The sequence below is a fragment of the Melanotaenia boesemani genome, chromosome 2 (assembly GCF_017639745.1).
Source record: "Melanotaenia boesemani isolate fMelBoe1 chromosome 2, fMelBoe1.pri, whole genome shotgun sequence".
In the NCBI taxonomy this organism is placed as follows: domain Eukaryota; kingdom Metazoa; phylum Chordata; class Actinopteri; order Atheriniformes; family Melanotaeniidae; genus Melanotaenia; species Melanotaenia boesemani.
The window spans coordinates 14,831,965-14,849,775 of NC_055683.1; the positions used below are offsets into that span (position 1 = coordinate 14,831,965).

Here is a 17,811-nt window from a genome sequence, read left to right on the forward strand (position 1 = left end):
CTGGTCTCAGGTGCAATAATGTTAAATCACTAAAGTTTGCTGCATTTTAGTAACTCATTGACTTTACTTTTTTTTTTATAAATAAATATATTCAAAATTAGAGCAACCTACAATAAATTGAGTTAGAAAACATACGAAAATTTTTTTTGATAAACTTGCCACCAACAAAGAGCTCTTGTTTGATGGGAGCAACACATTTAGCCCGTTGTTTAGGGTCAGCAGACAGTCTGTAAAATAAAATCCCATCCTTCGGATGTCGATTGGAACATCCAAAGGCACAGCATGGATGTACGATTATTCTATTTTTTTTATGCGAAAGCTAGCTGTAGCAGCTGAGCTGGCAGTAGTACGCCTGCTTTGTTTGCCTTTTTGCCACCCCCAAGCATCACAGACGTGCAAGTGACGAAAGCTGAGAATGGTCTACTGTATATCCAACTGAGACCAGAAATATCTTGGCTTGCTGCTCCATCAAAGCTGTTATTTTCAACATTAACTAAAAACGTTCAATAACCTTTATTAGCTTAAGTAAAAGCCCACCCTCCTACTGTCTTCTCCAGCCAACCTTCCTGTCGCTCCTTCTTTTTCCAGGTCTGACCTGTGGTGTTACACATGCTCCAGCAGTAATGTATCAGTAGTCATGTATTGTTAACCCACTTCCTGACCATGCTGCGCTGGAGGCACACAAAAATACACACACACATATAGCCTTCTTTTGCCCTCCCGTGTCCTTAGTCTGCAGATTTCTTTGATTCCCCCTTTCCCCTCCTTTTTAAGTCAGGTTCATGGGAAAGGGAAGAAGAGAGAAGGAAGAGTGGATGCAAAGAGGAAGATACAGGTAAAGATGGATGGAGGGGTGGTGAGACAAACAAGCTTTGAATACAAATGAGCTGACACCCATAATGCATGCCCTCCCCTTCTTTCTCCGTTTCCCTCTCCCTCTCTCTCTGCTCTTGATCACTCTCACTCACTCTTTCTCCTTCACACACATGTTCATGCGCTCCCTCCCTTTCCTCAGTGTCCTCTCACCAGATCAGCGGAGCTCAGGAGGCGATTTCAGCCACTTGATTTATTAGTCATTGCTGGTTGTTGGAACAAGCTAATTAAAAGGAGGACGGGAGTGTGTTTGTATGTGTGTGTGTGTGTGTGTGTGTGAGTGAGGGTGTGTGTGGATGATTTGGAGACAGAGACACTGCTGTTGCTGCTGCTGTCTCTCCTACTGCTCTCTCACCCTCTTGACTGTGGACCGATAGGCAGCGGGAGAAGAGGAGGAGGAGGAAGAAACAAGAGACACGCAGCTGGCTGGAGGAGCATTTTCACACCACTTTACCATCATTTGCTCTGACATGGTCAGCACATAGGAATCCGGTGCTACGGCAACCGTCAGCTTGGCTGCAAGGTATCCAAGGTAATGAGGGAAGGAATGATGAATGAATGGGCATACGGCAGGTTTTTCCTCTCCTGTCTCCTATACCCGGATGATTTGAATGACCTGCCTGACTGGGGTGGTGAAAAAAACAGTTTTGTTGGGAAAAGTCACTGGTTTGCATGTTTTGTGGTCATAAATTGGCTTTACAGTCTCTGAATGTGCCTGTTGGTGTGTCAGCGCCTCTCTCTGGGGTATTGTGTGTTATTCTGTGGTATTCCCCAAGCAAAACACTTAATTATCCACCACTGGATGAATCCAATTATGGCTTTACTCTCATGTTTTTCCTCTGTTCTTTTGATAGCAGGAGATGCTTTCCACATAGTCAGAGGAGTCCTTTTAGTGGTTCAACTCCAGTGTCGGGATAGGTGTGTTGTGCATGTTTATAGTCTTGGTGTGTGCATGCACAAGACATATGGTCAGTGTGACTGGTGACTGTATATGCTGAGCACACACTGGGATCTGACAAGAAAGAGATAAATGTGACATTGTACAGGGTAACAAATAGCCAAAAAGGATACAAATAGAAAAACTAACTACTACAAAAAACCTAAATTTAGTACTGAGGTATTTATTTTGTCAGTGTTTTCTAATCATGAATCTTTTGCTAACCGCTTCTTAAATATTGAGGCGACAGCATTAATTTTCTGTCTGGATGTAGCTCACAGAAATAGAATAATAGCTGACTGATGCTGCAATGCTGCTGCATCTCCAATGTTTCTGCCTCATGATTTAAGCATACAAAGGACATGTGATCTGCAAAAGCATTGCTTGGCAAGGGCAGAACCAAGCACGATCCAGACTTTTGTGCCCAATTAGCCTTTGTGTGTTTTTATATGTGTGTGTGTGTGTTCATGCACATGGGAATGCGTGTAGTATGTCCTAGAGCAGGGTGGCAGACTGCAGAGGCTGAAAAGAGGACATATGTCTGCTTGGGTCTCTATCCTTTGACTGGAGCCCTCAGAGCGGCAGGCCATTCATCCTGCTGACCCTGATGTGCAGGTTTGTGTGCATGTGTGTGTGTGTGAAAGAGAGAAATCAACTTTATCCTCTGTGGCTCATTTTCCTGCTCTCATTTCCATAACTTTGGTTTAATTTTTCTCAAGTTTTCTTTATTTTTCTTTCTTTATTTTTTTTTATTCTGATGTGTCCTTTTGGCTGTAGCTTACCCCCCTCTATTGTCTCTCTATTGTCTGTGTTGAAAGGTAGACTTAATTTTCTCTGATTGATAGATAGACTGTCAAATAAAGGTCCTCCTCACATGCTCCCTGCTAATTAGATCAAATCCATATGGACTGTTTCCTCACATGTGGTCATGTGGGTGCACAAAATATGAGCATTTTTTGTGATTTGGTTCTTTGATGTTTGATATTCAACAATAAAGTTTATTGCAGGTACTCATCCCATTAACTCTTTAACATCTGAATTATTGACAATTGTATAAAAGCAAATATAGTAAAAAAAAAAACTATATTGGATAAATTATTATAATTAAAGTTGTTTGTTGCAAATTTGTGTAAAGTAGTGCTTAATTATCATCACAACATAGAAGAGAGCAAACCACTAAATCTGAATATTGGAAATGCATGGTGGGAAAAGGAGCACCAAGATTTTAGAAAACTTTTACTTACTTCCTGTTTCCAGTGCCTGCCATAGACTGTTTGGCTAACAAGTTGATCAAAATGGTCAAATTCTGAAAAAGAGGAGAGCTAGCAGTCGGAAAGTAGAGTAAAAACTGATTTGACTGAAACAGATTAAATGGTAATATCTCTGCATGACTACCTGTGTTACCTTCTTTTGCAACATGGGGGCAGTGTCTAAAACATGGAACAGCTTGAACCATTGCTGCTCTTGTTTAGTTTTACCTGCTGACAGTTTTTCCTCTTACATGGGACATAGTTCATACTTAAAAGTCAAGTTGGGTCGATACCGATACTAGCATCGGAAATACTCGATCCTGCCAAAATAAGGGGATCGTATCAGTGAATATTTCTGTCTTAACACCATCCGATACCATGTAAACTGAATAATAGTTCACTTTTTCCTACCTAATACAGCCACACACAGACACAGGAAGTTACACAAGCTAGCGTGGCAATGATTTGGTTGGTGGAGAAGCCGCAACACGGGTCATTGTTGTGATGACATTTAGCATTAGCACTGTGTCACCAATTTGGCATTATTACTCTTCAGAAAATCCCACTTGCAAAACAACGACATACATAAAATGCAGGGCTGAAGTTTATAGAGTTGGCACGAATGCTATCAAATTTAACACTAGCAACCTTATAAAGCTTTAGCGGCAGTGGTGCTACTACTGCAGCCTTCAGAATACGGTGAATAGTTATGATAATTCAAAAATGTTAGTCGTTTTCTGTTAATGTTCTGGTTTTAAAGGGTTAAAGAAAAAGCACAACAAACTGCAGAAACAACAAACATTAGCAAATGCTTTTAAAAATGTGAGAAATTTGTAAAAGAAAGCCATAAACCCCCCCAATAACAGAGTTAAGAATTGATCAGTTTTGTGTTTGGTTTGGAGGCCGCATAGCTTTTTTTTTGTATTAAAAAAATGACAAAGAATCCTTCAGTGTGTTAAAACTGAGGGCTACGTAAACAGCTATGTAAGTAAAAAATAAGCTGTTAGCTGTTCCTAGGACAGTCCTCTTCTGGACAGAGATCCTTAATGCAGTCATTGGGATCCGTTGGATTCCAGTTCGGGGTCACAGCCCTTCCCACGTCTTTTCAAATTATTTTTCTCTTGGGATTGCTACAACTCTCACTATTATTTAGCCACCGTAATGTTTCATTGGTTAACTATAACAATGTTTTTTTAAATTTTGTATCTGGAAGTCCCTCAGGCTTTTTGCTCTGTCAATGTCCAACACCTATGTGGTTATCTGTCTCCCACTTTGACTTCAGGACTTCTGACCCACACTCTGTGCAGAGGTTCCTGTACACTGTTCCAGCCACGGTGCTCCGTGTATGCCTTACCTGCCTGTTTCTTGTACCCTGCTGCTATGTCCTAATAGGAAGCTTAGGACATAAACATCCTTTTAAACAGAACTCATTCACTAAACAACCAAGACAGGCAGGCCACATATTTGAATGGCAGGTGAGCTGATGTTGATGAATCAATCTGACTTCAATCAGAGTCAGTTTCTGTCCCCAGCATGACCCTTCTCTCGTACCTTGACACACACGACAGATGAAAGTAGGTTACCTACAAAGTCAAGCATAATTTTTTATTCTCCCAGTGATTCATTTTTCTCAGAGCCTTGTGGGACCTCCAGCTGTCAAGCTCAAGGGCTTGATTCTTGATAAGCCAGTGCAGTAAAACAGCCTTGGGTGCAGCTTCTACCCCCAGTATTTTCCAGTTACTCTGATAAATTAAACAGTATGTGTTCGGTTTGCTGTTGACATCCATCTCTTCCCTTGGAGGGAGCAATTTACTGTACATCTACTTATCATAGATCCACATACATGGCAGCTGCCATATGTGTGCCATCATTTGTACTACGGTGTCTCTGAATAGACAAACAACTCTGTGTGAAGTGTGAACCCTCTGTGCTTTAAAACTGCACTACTGGCTGTGATAGGAGCTAGAGCACCGTTTGGAAAAAGTAAGGCCTTGAAATGCACAAGAAGACAGTACACATGTTGAAGTAGTTACCTGTAGTGCAGGTTTGCTGCACTTGAGGCCACTGGATCTACTCGCAGATGAAAACATGTTTATATCTAAAAGAATTTTGGTCACTGACAACCACACACAACTATGTTTGGCATTTGAAGTAATTTCTATGCCCATCTTTACCACTAGATATCAGTAGTTCTTACACACTGTACCTTTAAAGGGGTTATAAAGCTGGGGGTTAGTGTTGATATACAAAAGCAAAATATAAAGTTTAGGGGTGGGACTTGATAAAAAAAATATATCTAATTAAGTACAGGCTTTGTAATTAATAAATCTTGATTAATCGCATTTTAATCACATAAAAATATTTGCCCCAAAAAGCAACATTTTTTTTATTTAAATATATTTAACTGCATCAAATAATAGAGACAGACATTAATAAAGTATTAGTAAATGGGGGAGTGAATTGGGCACTGCATTTATGGAGGTTGACTGGAAAGAGGCAAGATGTGATAAGAACATCTACGTCATAGGCTAAGGGAAATTCAATACAAGATACTTCATAGGTTGCATTTCATCACTGGTCACAACACAATATCTCCCCTCTGCAAAAAGTATAAAATTAGAGGGAACCTAATTCCTTTGTTTCTGGGAGTGCAGACTTATCTTTAAATTTTGGACTTACGTCATGAAAATAATCAGTTAGATTTTTGTTGTAGCGATAAAGAAAGATCCAAGTGTTTTTCTTGTAGGCCTTCCCTCTAAGGTAGTACTACTTTCTGCTTCAAAATACATCCTTCATGAGAACATCATCTTACTTGCTGAATGAGTATTTTACTCTAAGGGACTAAAGAGAGCGCACTAACTATCACATACTTTAATTTTCTCCCACATGAAAACCTGGTGACGACCACAGAAGAAAATGATAATATATTTCTGTAAATCTGGCCGCCCCTCATAAAGTATTTATCAAACGATTTTGGGCCCTTACTTATGAGAGAGGAATTAAGTATTTTCTGGAGTAAGACCAAACCTCCTTTATAGTCATAGCCTCAGCTTGTAATATTTAGCAGCTGCCCTTCATTTCTATGTACATTGTACTATGTGCTTACTTATCTTTCACTACTTCTATATCCTGGTGCATGTAATGGAATGTGGACCTTGTATATCTAATGTGGAAACTATTTTTGTTTTTCTTTTCTCTCTGTTATATTGTGTACTGTATTGCTGTCATTCGGGGTAGGGTGGGGGGTATTATGCATCGTGTTGATTCTTAAACTAATTATAATAATTTAAAAAAAACAACACATCTCTTCGCACCCCAACTAAAGTTAAACTAAAGCTTTAGTATTTCAATTCTTTTTTGAAAAATCTTCAGAGACTTCAGTCCACGTGAGTTGTATCCCCCTGTAGCTGGTGGTCCGAGGCGTGGGTCTTATTGTGCTGCCTCACACTGTGGTAAAAAAAAATGCGTTTTAATCTGCTTCCCAAGGAGAAGAGTCAGGATTTGTCTTTGTTTCTATGTTTGTTTTATTCTCACTGTTGGTTTCCATTACCTGGGGTTTCTGATTCTTCAACCTGACACTTTTTGGGTTCTTTAGTTGTTCGGATATGTTACACACACAGCTGCACTCGCACAATCACAAGCTTCCTAAAAGCAGTCTTGGTTGGCACAATGTTATGTTCAGAAGGCTGCTAAGAGCATGGCTTTATTTTTTATTCATTCCTCAGGGCTTTTCTTTCCATTGGCAAAGAAAGAATTCAAAAAGCTTTTCAGCACGAACCCACCACTCACCAGCAGAATAGCTGCTAGTCTGACAAATTCTGGCAAACAAAAATTTAGCAAAGTGTGACATCAGCGATCACACAGTGTGTGTTGTTGGCAGTGAATTCCTGCCTTTTTGTGTGATTTTTCTCTTCACGGCTGTCAATTTTCCTCGGGGCAAAAGTAGAAGCAAACTGGAGAAGAGCACAAAAATATTGCAAAGGAATAATTTGGAATCTTGGAAATATGCTCTCAAGGTACCAGCAACATATTGGCCGCAAGAGGAAAGTACGAAACAGAATTTACCTGCAAGTATTTGTGAAGAATCCAAGATAATTAAGACAAAGGAGGCAAGGATCAGTCATCAGAGCTGCAAAATCCAAATATATAATGTGCTATTAATTGCTTAAAAGACATAAAAGGAATGCCCCCCACTGTGGTATTTTTCCCACAGAGGAGAATTCAGAATTCTGTTGAGGTCAATTAATCTTGTCAGTGTGGGTGAAGTTAGCAAGGTACTGCACAGAGTACAAAATACTTCATTAACATTACTTGTTATGCAAGCTATTGCATCACACTTTTTAATGAGGGATAGATAAAGTATGCCAATTGCATCACGATCTTACCAGGTCTTTAGATAGACCGGAATGGATCAATGGGGGATTGTCGGGATCTAACTGGAACTATAGACTATCACTGCTGGTAAAAAGCTCTAAAACTCATCAGTGGTTGCACAGGCTACTGATGTGAAAACTACCACTATATCCATCAGAAATGCAAAACTTCTCCTAAAAGAGAGCAAAACGTTTTCAATAAACTAAACCCAGTCCAACTGAAATGACTCAACCTAGCATGAAAAACATGATCCGAATGAATGAGAACTAACAACTAACTAGAGCTACCACTGGTGCACCATCATGTCAGGAGTTGATGCTACTAGTAATTAGCAATTATGTTAGTTTGCTGGCTAATCCAGCTTGCTGTAAAAGGCAGATCAGTCAGACAACTCACAAGTTGATGGAAGCTTTATCAAGCATTGTAGTTTGGTGGTTAGGCTCTGATTTCCTCACTGCTTGTGCATGCATATTTTTTAAATAATTAAAAGTTGGAGTGAGTGTTGAACAATATTTTCTCTGTTTACTGGAGCCTACATGTGGATGCCGCACGGTCCATAGAGGAGCTCAAAAGAAAAGCAGGCGATGTGCAGTGATCATGGCAGCAGTTGAAGCGGTAGTGGCAGCATGCATGAAGCAAACAGCAAGAAAGGAAACGTGCAGCTTGAATAGATTGCCCGTATTGGTTTGATATGTTTTATACATGAAGGTTTGAGGCAGATCACACGGTTGCAGCAAAGCAGCTCAACTTGTATGCCTGAAGTAGCTCGCAAGCATTGCTTCATTTGTGTCTGGCTGGGTTTTATATGACATCACATCTGCTTTATATGTTGTACGTAACATGAAGTTGTGGGAAACCTAGTCCATTTTAGACCAGACAGTGTGTGGTGAACGTGTTCTTGATAGTTTATGCCTTATGGTTGCAACTGTTTCCGTTGTTTCAATTATTCAGAATTGTGAAACTAATCAAAGTTACTTCAGAGTTCCTTGTAAAGTTGAACAATTGGGAAAGAAAAGATGTTGAAGCTTCTTTGTTGTTTTAATGATCAAATTGTGGTTGCTAAGCAACAATAGTTAAGATCATCTTAACATCAACTGATTTTTTTTTTCATTCACCAGGATGTCCTAGCAATCTTTATGATGAAGATGACTTAGACTGTGTTATTACAGATAATCTAAGTTACGAGAGTGCAACCTGTTGCCTCACTGCCATAAAAACACCAAAATGTGGACTTATAGAGGCAAAAGTAAGCCATGATTTGACCTGAAGGTCTTAAACCCAGTTTCTTCAACCCATCCAACCAGATAAAGGTACAGGCTTTCAAGCTTTCCCATCTTTTCATTTGCTTGGCTGTAAACTCATCTGAAGCACCAAATAGTTTGAAATTTCAGGGAACTGAGCTGATGAGCATTCTCCAATTCAAACCTTTAAGCTTTGTTGGATTAAACCTCCAGAGAACCAAAGAAAAAAAGTGTCTTATAATATCTGTTTTTGTGTGATTTCCTGTTTACTCTTTTTGTCTGACATCCAGGTCATTAACAATTTTGGGTGAGTTTCTCAGCTTGTAGAACCTATCCCTTGTTATTTTCCTACTAATAACAGGCACTTTAGTTTTTTTTTTTTTTAGCCCAAAACACTTTGACTATGGGATATCCAAGGCAGGCCATGTGTACTAATATGCCAAAGAAAATTTAGATTTCTTGGGCCGTAGTATTCAGTGACACTCCTGTAGTTTGCAGTTGTCTTTGATTTGTAAAAGCTGTCAGATCCTCAAAGATTTAGTCATCGATGTACTGTGAAAAGTTCTGGATTGGACTCCAGTATTTACAGATTTTAGGGTCATCTTGATAGGCAGGCAGCCCAGGTGTGAATCTGTTATGATGGATGGAAAAAAACACAAACAAATTCAAGTTAATAAAAGGAGTAATAGTTCATTTTTTCCACATCAATTTGGATTAGTCATTTCATTGTCATGGATGTGATATGACTCCCTATTGATCAGCTTTATAAGCATATTTTTAGGTAACTTGCATATATTTAACAGCATTTACACATAGTACAAATACTACAATAATCTAACGTGATAATAACTTGAAACTAAATACTGGCTCACAGAGCATGATGGTTTTCCTGCTCACTCTCTGCCTCTGACTCTGTCTCATCAGATTCTCCTGCATCTTTTAGCTCTCCTTCTTCATCATCATCTTCCACCATCACAGGCTGATACTCATTCTCCTCATCATTTTCCTCATCTGAAAGCTCTAAATCTGAATCTCCCTCTATTATGCAGTATGGAATCCCTCTCCTCTTTTCATAAAATGTGGTTGTTGGCATGGTGGTCATCTTGATAGAGAACAAAAGCAAAGTTCCCATCATGCAAAGCCATCACATGACACATCACTGGAAGCCCAGGATGTCCAGGACAGGGCTTTATGGAGTAACTCCAAATATATTAAGGAAGATACAGGTGAACAAAATGTCCATTATAAAGGACATAAATGAAGGGGCAGGGTCTCGGGAGGATAAGCTTAAACTCACATCCAAACTGTAAATGTCTTGCATCTTTTTTATGCTACATTAACTATTTTAGTTTGTTTGCCACCACTTCCTTTACTGGAATTATTTGGGCTGTAAATTAATAAAAGCAAACTGCATTTTTGTCTGATCATAAAGTTTTGTGTGCAACAAGGGGACAGAAATCCATGCTTATACTGTATAACCTAAAGTTAGCAAAAACTAGGCTGTTAACTGTACTAGAAAATCCCCAAAAAGATTAAGAGAGAACAGAGGATTGTAGATCCAGGCCAATAAAAGGGTGAACTGGGATCCTTTGAGTCAGCAAAGGCTTTGAAATGCCAGCTTTAAGTCTCAAAATACATCTAAGAATTTGTGTGTACCCAGATTTGTAAAGGACAAATAGTACAGGGATCAGGTAATTTCGCCACATATTTGATAATGAATTAAATTATGTATTTAGAACAGTCCAAGCCAAACATGTCATTCCTTCCCTAATTTAGGCTAGCTAAACCACAGTATGTTTATGTTTTACATGAGCTAAACTATTTCACATCGTAAATGATAGCATTTAAAATGTACAATTGTATTATGGAGACAACAAGAATATACGAACTAATAGTACTTTTATTAAATAAATATCTTACAATCTCTTGACTGCCATCCTTGATTTTATTTTTTTTTTCTTCTTCTTTTGTCCTGAATGCATTCACAACCAGTAGCAGTGTAAGCTAGAAACCAGCCAGACTCACATGGTTATCTGTTAGCTTGTTTACTACAGCTAACCACTGTTAAATATACAAGTATGTAATACAGGCTAGATATTTCCAAATAAACTATACTGGATGTTCATTTGACATGTGGTTTTTAGACACATTTTAGGGTTACCTTTGTGTGTTTGTTGCTTTTGTAGGCCAGCATGCTAACAAGGCTAACACAACTAGCTAATTAGTTGTTAGCAGACTTTCTCCCCATTTGTCTATGCTAAATGTCAGAACACAAGTGTGCCTCACAAAGCTTGTCAAAATAATCACTCCTATTCTTTTAAATCCTAATCCTGACTTTAGCTTCTGATGGCCTGTAAAACTGTCCTATTTTCAAGCTTCACAAAAGCAATTGAAGAAAAATAAATTCTTCCTGTGGCGTAATATTGTTCCCATCCTGATTTAACAGTGAATGATATATAACATCAAATGTATTTATAAGACGTATGAGTACGGAATAATTATTCCGCCTAAAAGGAGCCACAATCCCGCCATTAAATCCCATCAAAAACATATACCTCTTCAGGTAAGAAATTAAGTTTAAGTAGGCCTAGTGTGTCTAATATCCTACACTAATGTTGAAATATGGCTGAAAATATATTTAAGGAAGCATTTTATTATATAATTCAAGTAATTGTTCTAATACAAAGGTATGCTAATTAAATAGTTATCAAGTTCATGTTAAATTCCTCTAAATAGTATAACTGCACCACCTGCTGATATAAACTTGTACCTGCATAATATAATAGTGAAACATTTAGGAATCTTACAGTAAGTTTCTGTCAGAGAACACTGGGCATATGGCAGCCTACCTCTGTGGTTCTCAAGCCTGCAAGATATAAAATCATACTGTATATGTTTTCAACTTAACAGTTATCCAAAACCTCTGCGGTGGACTAGTGACCTGTCCAGGGTGTACCTTCCTCTCACCTACTAAATGCTGGGTTAGGCTCCAGCTTCCCCGCAAGCCTTAATGGACAAAGCGGTATAGATAATGGATTGGTGGAGTCATCCCAAACCTATAACTGAAGTCACCCCAGCTCATGATCTGTGTGGTCAGATGTGGGATGCAGCTTATTGATGCTAATAGTGGGACTTGGCACTTGCAGCAGTGCACTTACTCCAATGGCGGGACAAACACCAGATTCATTGACCAGGTCATTAACAGGCTTATGCAGAGTTTAATAATCTTTTGAATCAATTCATTTAATTTAAATCAGGTTTGGCAAACCAGGGGAACATCTAAAACCTGTAGGATAGTTCTGGAGGACCAGAGTCTAACATTCAAGTAGAGTGCAAGCTAATGCTGATAAATGACAACAGAAATCCAAAATGGTAAAAATGGAGATAAAGAGCTGAAGATGAAGATAACTGAAGATCTGTAGTGGATGTAAACTACAAACACCATAAAAACTAAAGAAATGTGGTTACTGAAGAAAAGAAAGAAAAACAGCACCAAAAAGCTGTTCAAAATAAATCAGTTGCATGAATTCAGACCTTATTGTTGTGTGATAATGGGCACAATATTAGATCTTTGAGATATAAATATCTTATGCCCAATTCTAAAAAGGTTGGGGAGCAAATGTAAATAGAATCAACACAATCCAGAACTGCAATGATTTGCTAAACTCATCCACTCATATTTTATTCTCAATAAAACATAAACATCATATCAGATGTTGAAACTGAACCATTTTTTTATTTCATGGAAAAAATAGGCTCATTTAAAAATCAATGGCAGCAACACGTCTGTAAAAAGTAGTTCCAGGGTGATGTTTAGCATTGTGTAGCATCCCCTCTTCTTTTAACATCTGTCTGTAAACATCTGGGAAGTTGCTGCAGTTTTAGGAGAGGAATGTTGTCCCATTCTGGGCTGATGCAGGATTCTAGCTGCTGAAATCTGCAAGGCCTTCCCTGAAAGAGACGTTGTTTGGACGGCGGCAGATGTTGCCCTAAAACCTCCTCCTTTCAGCAATGATGGAGCTTCACAGATGTGGAAGCTGCCCACACCATAGGCACTAACCCCATCCCATCAGAGATGCAGGCCATTCACCTGTCCACTGATAACAAGCTTGCTGCTCCCTCTCCTCTTTAGTCTGCAGGACGCAGCGTCCATGGTTTTCAAAACTAATTTCAACTTTTGATTAATCTGACAGAACAGCTTGCTTCAGACCATTTTAACTGAGTTTTGGTCCACAGATAAAGGTGTAATTTATGGATCATGTTCACATAAGGTTTCTGCATTTGTGATTTTCAGGGTGAACTGTGTTCACAGAGAGTGATTTCTGGAAGTCTTCCTGAGCCCACACAGTGGTTTCCAGTAAAAAATCATGCCTGGTTTTAATGCAGTGCTGCCTGATGGCCTCATGATCACTAGCATCCAGTTTTGACCTTTGGTCTTGTCCTGAGCGCACAAAGATTTCTCATGATTCTCTAAATCTTTTGATGATTGATCTACCAAGTCTTTGCAATTTTACATCGAGGAATAAGACAAGACTTAGTTTGTCCCAGATTGGTGAACTTCTGCCCATCTTTATATCTGAGAGGCTCTGCTTCTCTGAAATGCTCCTTTTATAACCAGTCATGTTATTGGCCTGTTGCCAATTAACCCAGTTAGTTGTTAAATGTTCCTCTAGCTGTTTTTATTAGCTATATTAGCTATATAGCTATATTTTATATGTCTCTGAAATAGTAAAGTAGTCTCATACTCTGAACACAACGTCAACTTGACAAGTGGACTGACCTGACTCATCCTCTTTTCTTCAGGATAAGGAGACAGAGAACCAGGCTGGTTGAAAGAAGGAGAGTACGATGGCAATGGAGGAGAAGCCGGGTGTGAAGAGCAGCAGCTCCATCGTTCCCTGCTTCCTGTTTGTGGAGGTAAGCAGCATGCTGACAGATTTCAAATAGTGGAGTTGATCAGATCTTGACAAAATCCAGAGCATGGAACAGCTTCCACCTTACCTTGCAGATCCTGCAAAATTCATGATCATATCTCTTGGCCATTTCCTGCTTCTCTGAGCGTTCATGCTGACTCCTGGTTTATCTCTGTGATTGCCTTTCCTAGCAGTGAGAATAAACTTCTCTGCCTCTGAGATTTGAATGTCTATCTAACCCTCCAGCATTTTTTGCACTTTCCTGTTTCTCACATCTTCTGCACTTTCAGCTTAAGTGGTAAATATTTCAGACTCAACGCTGAGGTTTGGGACAGCTCAGCAAACATGCTTGTCAACCTCTCACATTCTCACTTGGTGTCACACATCCCACAGTGTTCCTGCACCAGCTGCAGCTCAGGATGTGTAAAAGTGGCTGTGGTCATTCTGTGGCATGTTGCGCTAATGTTTTGCAGCTAATTTGAAAAACTCCATCATTCATTAAGGTGGGTGTGCAAGTCACAGCACGGGCAGAGTGGGTTTTCTAGCTGCTGTGCTTTCAGATTATACAAACTGAGAATGCTCCAGAAAACATAATGTACTGCAAACTGCACACACATTCTGCACATCACATTGTTTGTGAGACCAGTCAGAGCGATGACTCAGAGGGCAGAGGAAGTCCCCGAGCATTCCCCAAATAGTGAAGGAGGTAGAAAGATGCATGAGCTGGTGAGGTAGTCAGACGGTCTGTAATACAATTAGGCAAATCCAGCAGCCCTGACAAAGCCGACCGCCAGCTCTTGCATTCACAGGATATCTCTGGAGATGTTTGCATTGCAGATGCAGCTGCAGATCTTACATTATATTAAATTTAACTGAATGAATCCAACAGTCCGCTATTGTTAAAATTCAACCTCCATCTAGTAGCCACAGCTTGATCAGATCTAAACATGCAGCAAGTGTGACTAAAACTTCTTGAGAACAACATTCTCATCGCCCATTCTCTGTGTCCTTTTGCAAGCAAGAAATTCAAGCAGATTATTTTCCTGTAGTCGTTTTAGTTTCTTCCATTCACTCTGTCCACTCTGTACTGTTCCTCTGTGTCTGCCTCATCCTGAAAGGAGCAACTGAGATCTGATAGTTATGCTGAAGAGCTCCTGGTGTGTGAGCCGGTCTGTGAAACACTGGTCCCTTCGGTTATAATATGCTGTAAAAGGCTTTTTATTAAATCTGCTCCACTATATGCCTCCCACACATCAGCCCTAAGGCCTCAACCAATTCATCCACAAACTCTATCTCTATCTGGGTGTGTGTTGGATTGAGAAACAGAGTATTTCTGTCTATTTATATTGAGGTGGTGAGGCCTAGACGGCATCCAAAGATAGGAAGATAGCTGTTGCTGTCTGTAATGAAGGCGAGTGAGCAGTTTTTTTTTTCTACTTGTACAGATAACATAAATACGTGCATGACAGACACAATTTAATGTTAGTAAATTAATGTCTTATCTTAATAAATATGAATGAATGTATCAGTTTAAGTAATTTATTACCTGTGAAGAGCTTAATTTAGTGTGGCACTAATCCTGTTTTCATTTAATTCATTGTATTTACTTTTCCTAATCCCCTATTTTAGTAAGTGCATTAAATTTATTCTACTTTTAGTCTGATTTAAATATACTTTTAAGTTATTTAACTTTTTACTTGTTTGCATATTTTTTTATGTAAACTAAGGCAAAAAATATACAAAATTTTAACCTTGTATTCATGTTTGCAAGTGGCTTTGTGCTATGCTTGTTACTGGCGGATTCCACCAGCGGGCGTTTTCTAGAACTCAAACCAGAGAATCAATTTGTAGGATGTAAACAAGACTATAAACATGCCAACTTTAGAGGAAGTTAGCATTTGGTCTATTTGATATAGTAGATGTTACGTAATAAAGCCCCTAAACAAGCACATTGTGTCTTGTCCTGGAAACTTCACGTCATTTTCACCCGTCGACTCCATGACCTTACTTCCAGTGAGATTGGTAGCAACACTGCCCCCTAGTGGTTACTTGCATATTGCAGCTTGCAAACGCATAGTGTTAACTTGTGAAGACACCTACAAAATTACTACAGAGGTAGGTGGGCCAAAGCTAAGGCGCATTGTTAGCCGGCTAAAAACCCTGGTTGTGCTACGCTCTCCTCTCTTGCCACAGATAATGGATACCTGTCAATCAAAAGGACACTTCCCTAATTATTCTGAAATTCAAGATTAAATAACATCCAAAGGGATGAGTTAGAAAAAAATTCACCCCCCTCATAGTTGTCATGAAGGTAAACTTGACCTATTAATCCAAAAATGTTTTTGTACCAGGCTTTAAACATGTTTAAAACCTCCAGTACATGGTGACAGATAAGCAAGACTCTGATGTGATTAAGAATCATCAGTTATCAGTCCGGTCTGTTGCATTAGTTACACGCCTCAACTCAACATTCACACACATTGACCAGCACATCCTATTCTATTGCATGAGCAGTGGGTGGTCTGCTTGCGTCTATGATGACAATCGGACAATATGATTACAATCGGTTGCATATCAAGCCATCCCATTGTACGAGGCAGTCTCCTGACCTAAGAAGATAAAATGTGATCACATCAAGTGTTCGGGGCTCAGCGGGATGATCAGTCCTCTGAGGCCAGTGCTGCATTGATTTACCTGTGACCCTGATAAGAATAAATCTTGGTTAAATATAAAGAGAGCATCTCTTGTGTTTCTGTTCTTGAGCTTCCAATGAAAGAATTTAAGTTTTAACATGATAGTATTGCAAAATGAGCAGAAAATAGTAATGTGTTTAATCAATGAAATAGTTTTATTAGTTATATTAGACAGGAATGTATTTACATGTGGCACTTTTACAAAATACAGCACATGATTCAACTCTCCAGAGCTTTCCGTGACTTCTCAGAGTCCTACAAAATTTCAGCCTGGACGTCCTCTCAGGTTTGAAAAGAGCAGATGATAAAAGGCACAAACTGCTTTAGTACATGTCTGGCATACATTTTTAAAGAACTGCTAGTTTCCTTCTCTTTTCTTTAAATGTAGCTCTGAACATTAAATTTTTAAGGAAATACAGGAAAGAAAATACATATTAAAGCTTAATGAATGAATATTAAATTTGCAGGATAATTCATTTTCATTAGTTAATGTTACAGCTGGTATTGGTCCGATTAGCAACATGTAAAAACGATGTGCATGACCAGCTTCTATAAGATCAACAATTTTCTCCTTCTTAGGACTGAACCATAACGCACACCTGCCTATTTTAACTTTAACTATTTGAAATGTGAGTACTTCTTGGTTTTGTTCTTTCTTTTTGTTTTTGCTCTGACAAAGGAAAACCCTCAGTGGTTTTTGTGGAGGAAGAACACTTAAGAACACTGAGCACTTAAAAGTCTGCAATGCTGCCAGAGAGTGTTGTTACATGGGAAGCTTTTGTGCTCATGAGGGGGAAAATTTCTGGCACTTTATGCTGTTATGAAATCAGTTGTTGCTGGCTGGAGTCGGGTCTTTCCTGCTCGAGTTAATTTCCAGCCAATCAGCATTCAATCAATGCATGGTGTCAGATGTGCACTGTTAGATTAACTGTCTGTTTGCATTGAAAAATTACCCAGAATCCTCAGTCTGTGGGTGCCGAGACCTATGCAGATGAAAACGTACTTAAGGGTAAAAAATAAGCTCTTATAAGTGAGAAATTCATGAGGGTGTCAAATGTGTGCATTGTACATGGTGATGAACGTCATAATGCACAAATCATCACGTAAGCTGCATCTCCATATAGAGAAAATGAAATGAAAGGTGAAAATTCTCATTACATTTGTATAAATAGTCCTCTTCAGTCTTTTTTTTTTTTTAACTGCGTTGTTTTGCACTGTGGTTCTTCATGAGTTCCAACATGAAGATAAATCAAAATGGATCTTCTGTGTTCAGACGTGGTTGCTAAGCAGAGGGCAATTTCTGTTTGGTGCAGCTTTTTTCCATTTCCTTTGTTTGGTTAATTTTTTCTTTTATCATTTGTGTCTTAACCTTTGAAAACCTGAATTTGAGAACAGATGTGCCAAACTACCAAAATGGCTATTCTGTACATCACTCCTGAGCTGCCTGTATTAAAACTTCTCTTTTCTGCTTCAGTTTCTCAGAATTGGCCTTTGCAGGGGTAATGTTTGCATATTGTACTATGATTACAT

At 39.0% G+C, this 17,811-nt stretch overlaps 1 protein-coding gene across 3 annotated transcripts in view; it reads left to right on the top strand.

Annotated features, from left to right (window-relative positions):
* Positions 1-987: 987 nt before the first annotated feature.
* plppr2a (phospholipid phosphatase related 2a) overlaps positions 988-17,811 on the top strand; it is an 84,912-nt gene continuing 68,088 nt past the window's right edge. For all 3 annotated transcript variants that reach the window (XM_041974248.1, XM_041974223.1, XM_041974232.1), the window contains exons 1-2: positions 988-1,405; positions 13,479-13,592. In XM_041974248.1, the coding sequence (XP_041830182.1) occupies positions 13,524-13,592 (69 nt within the window). In that variant the 5' untranslated portion in view covers positions 988-1,405; positions 13,479-13,523. The remainder of the gene's footprint in view (positions 1,406-13,478; positions 13,593-17,811) is intronic.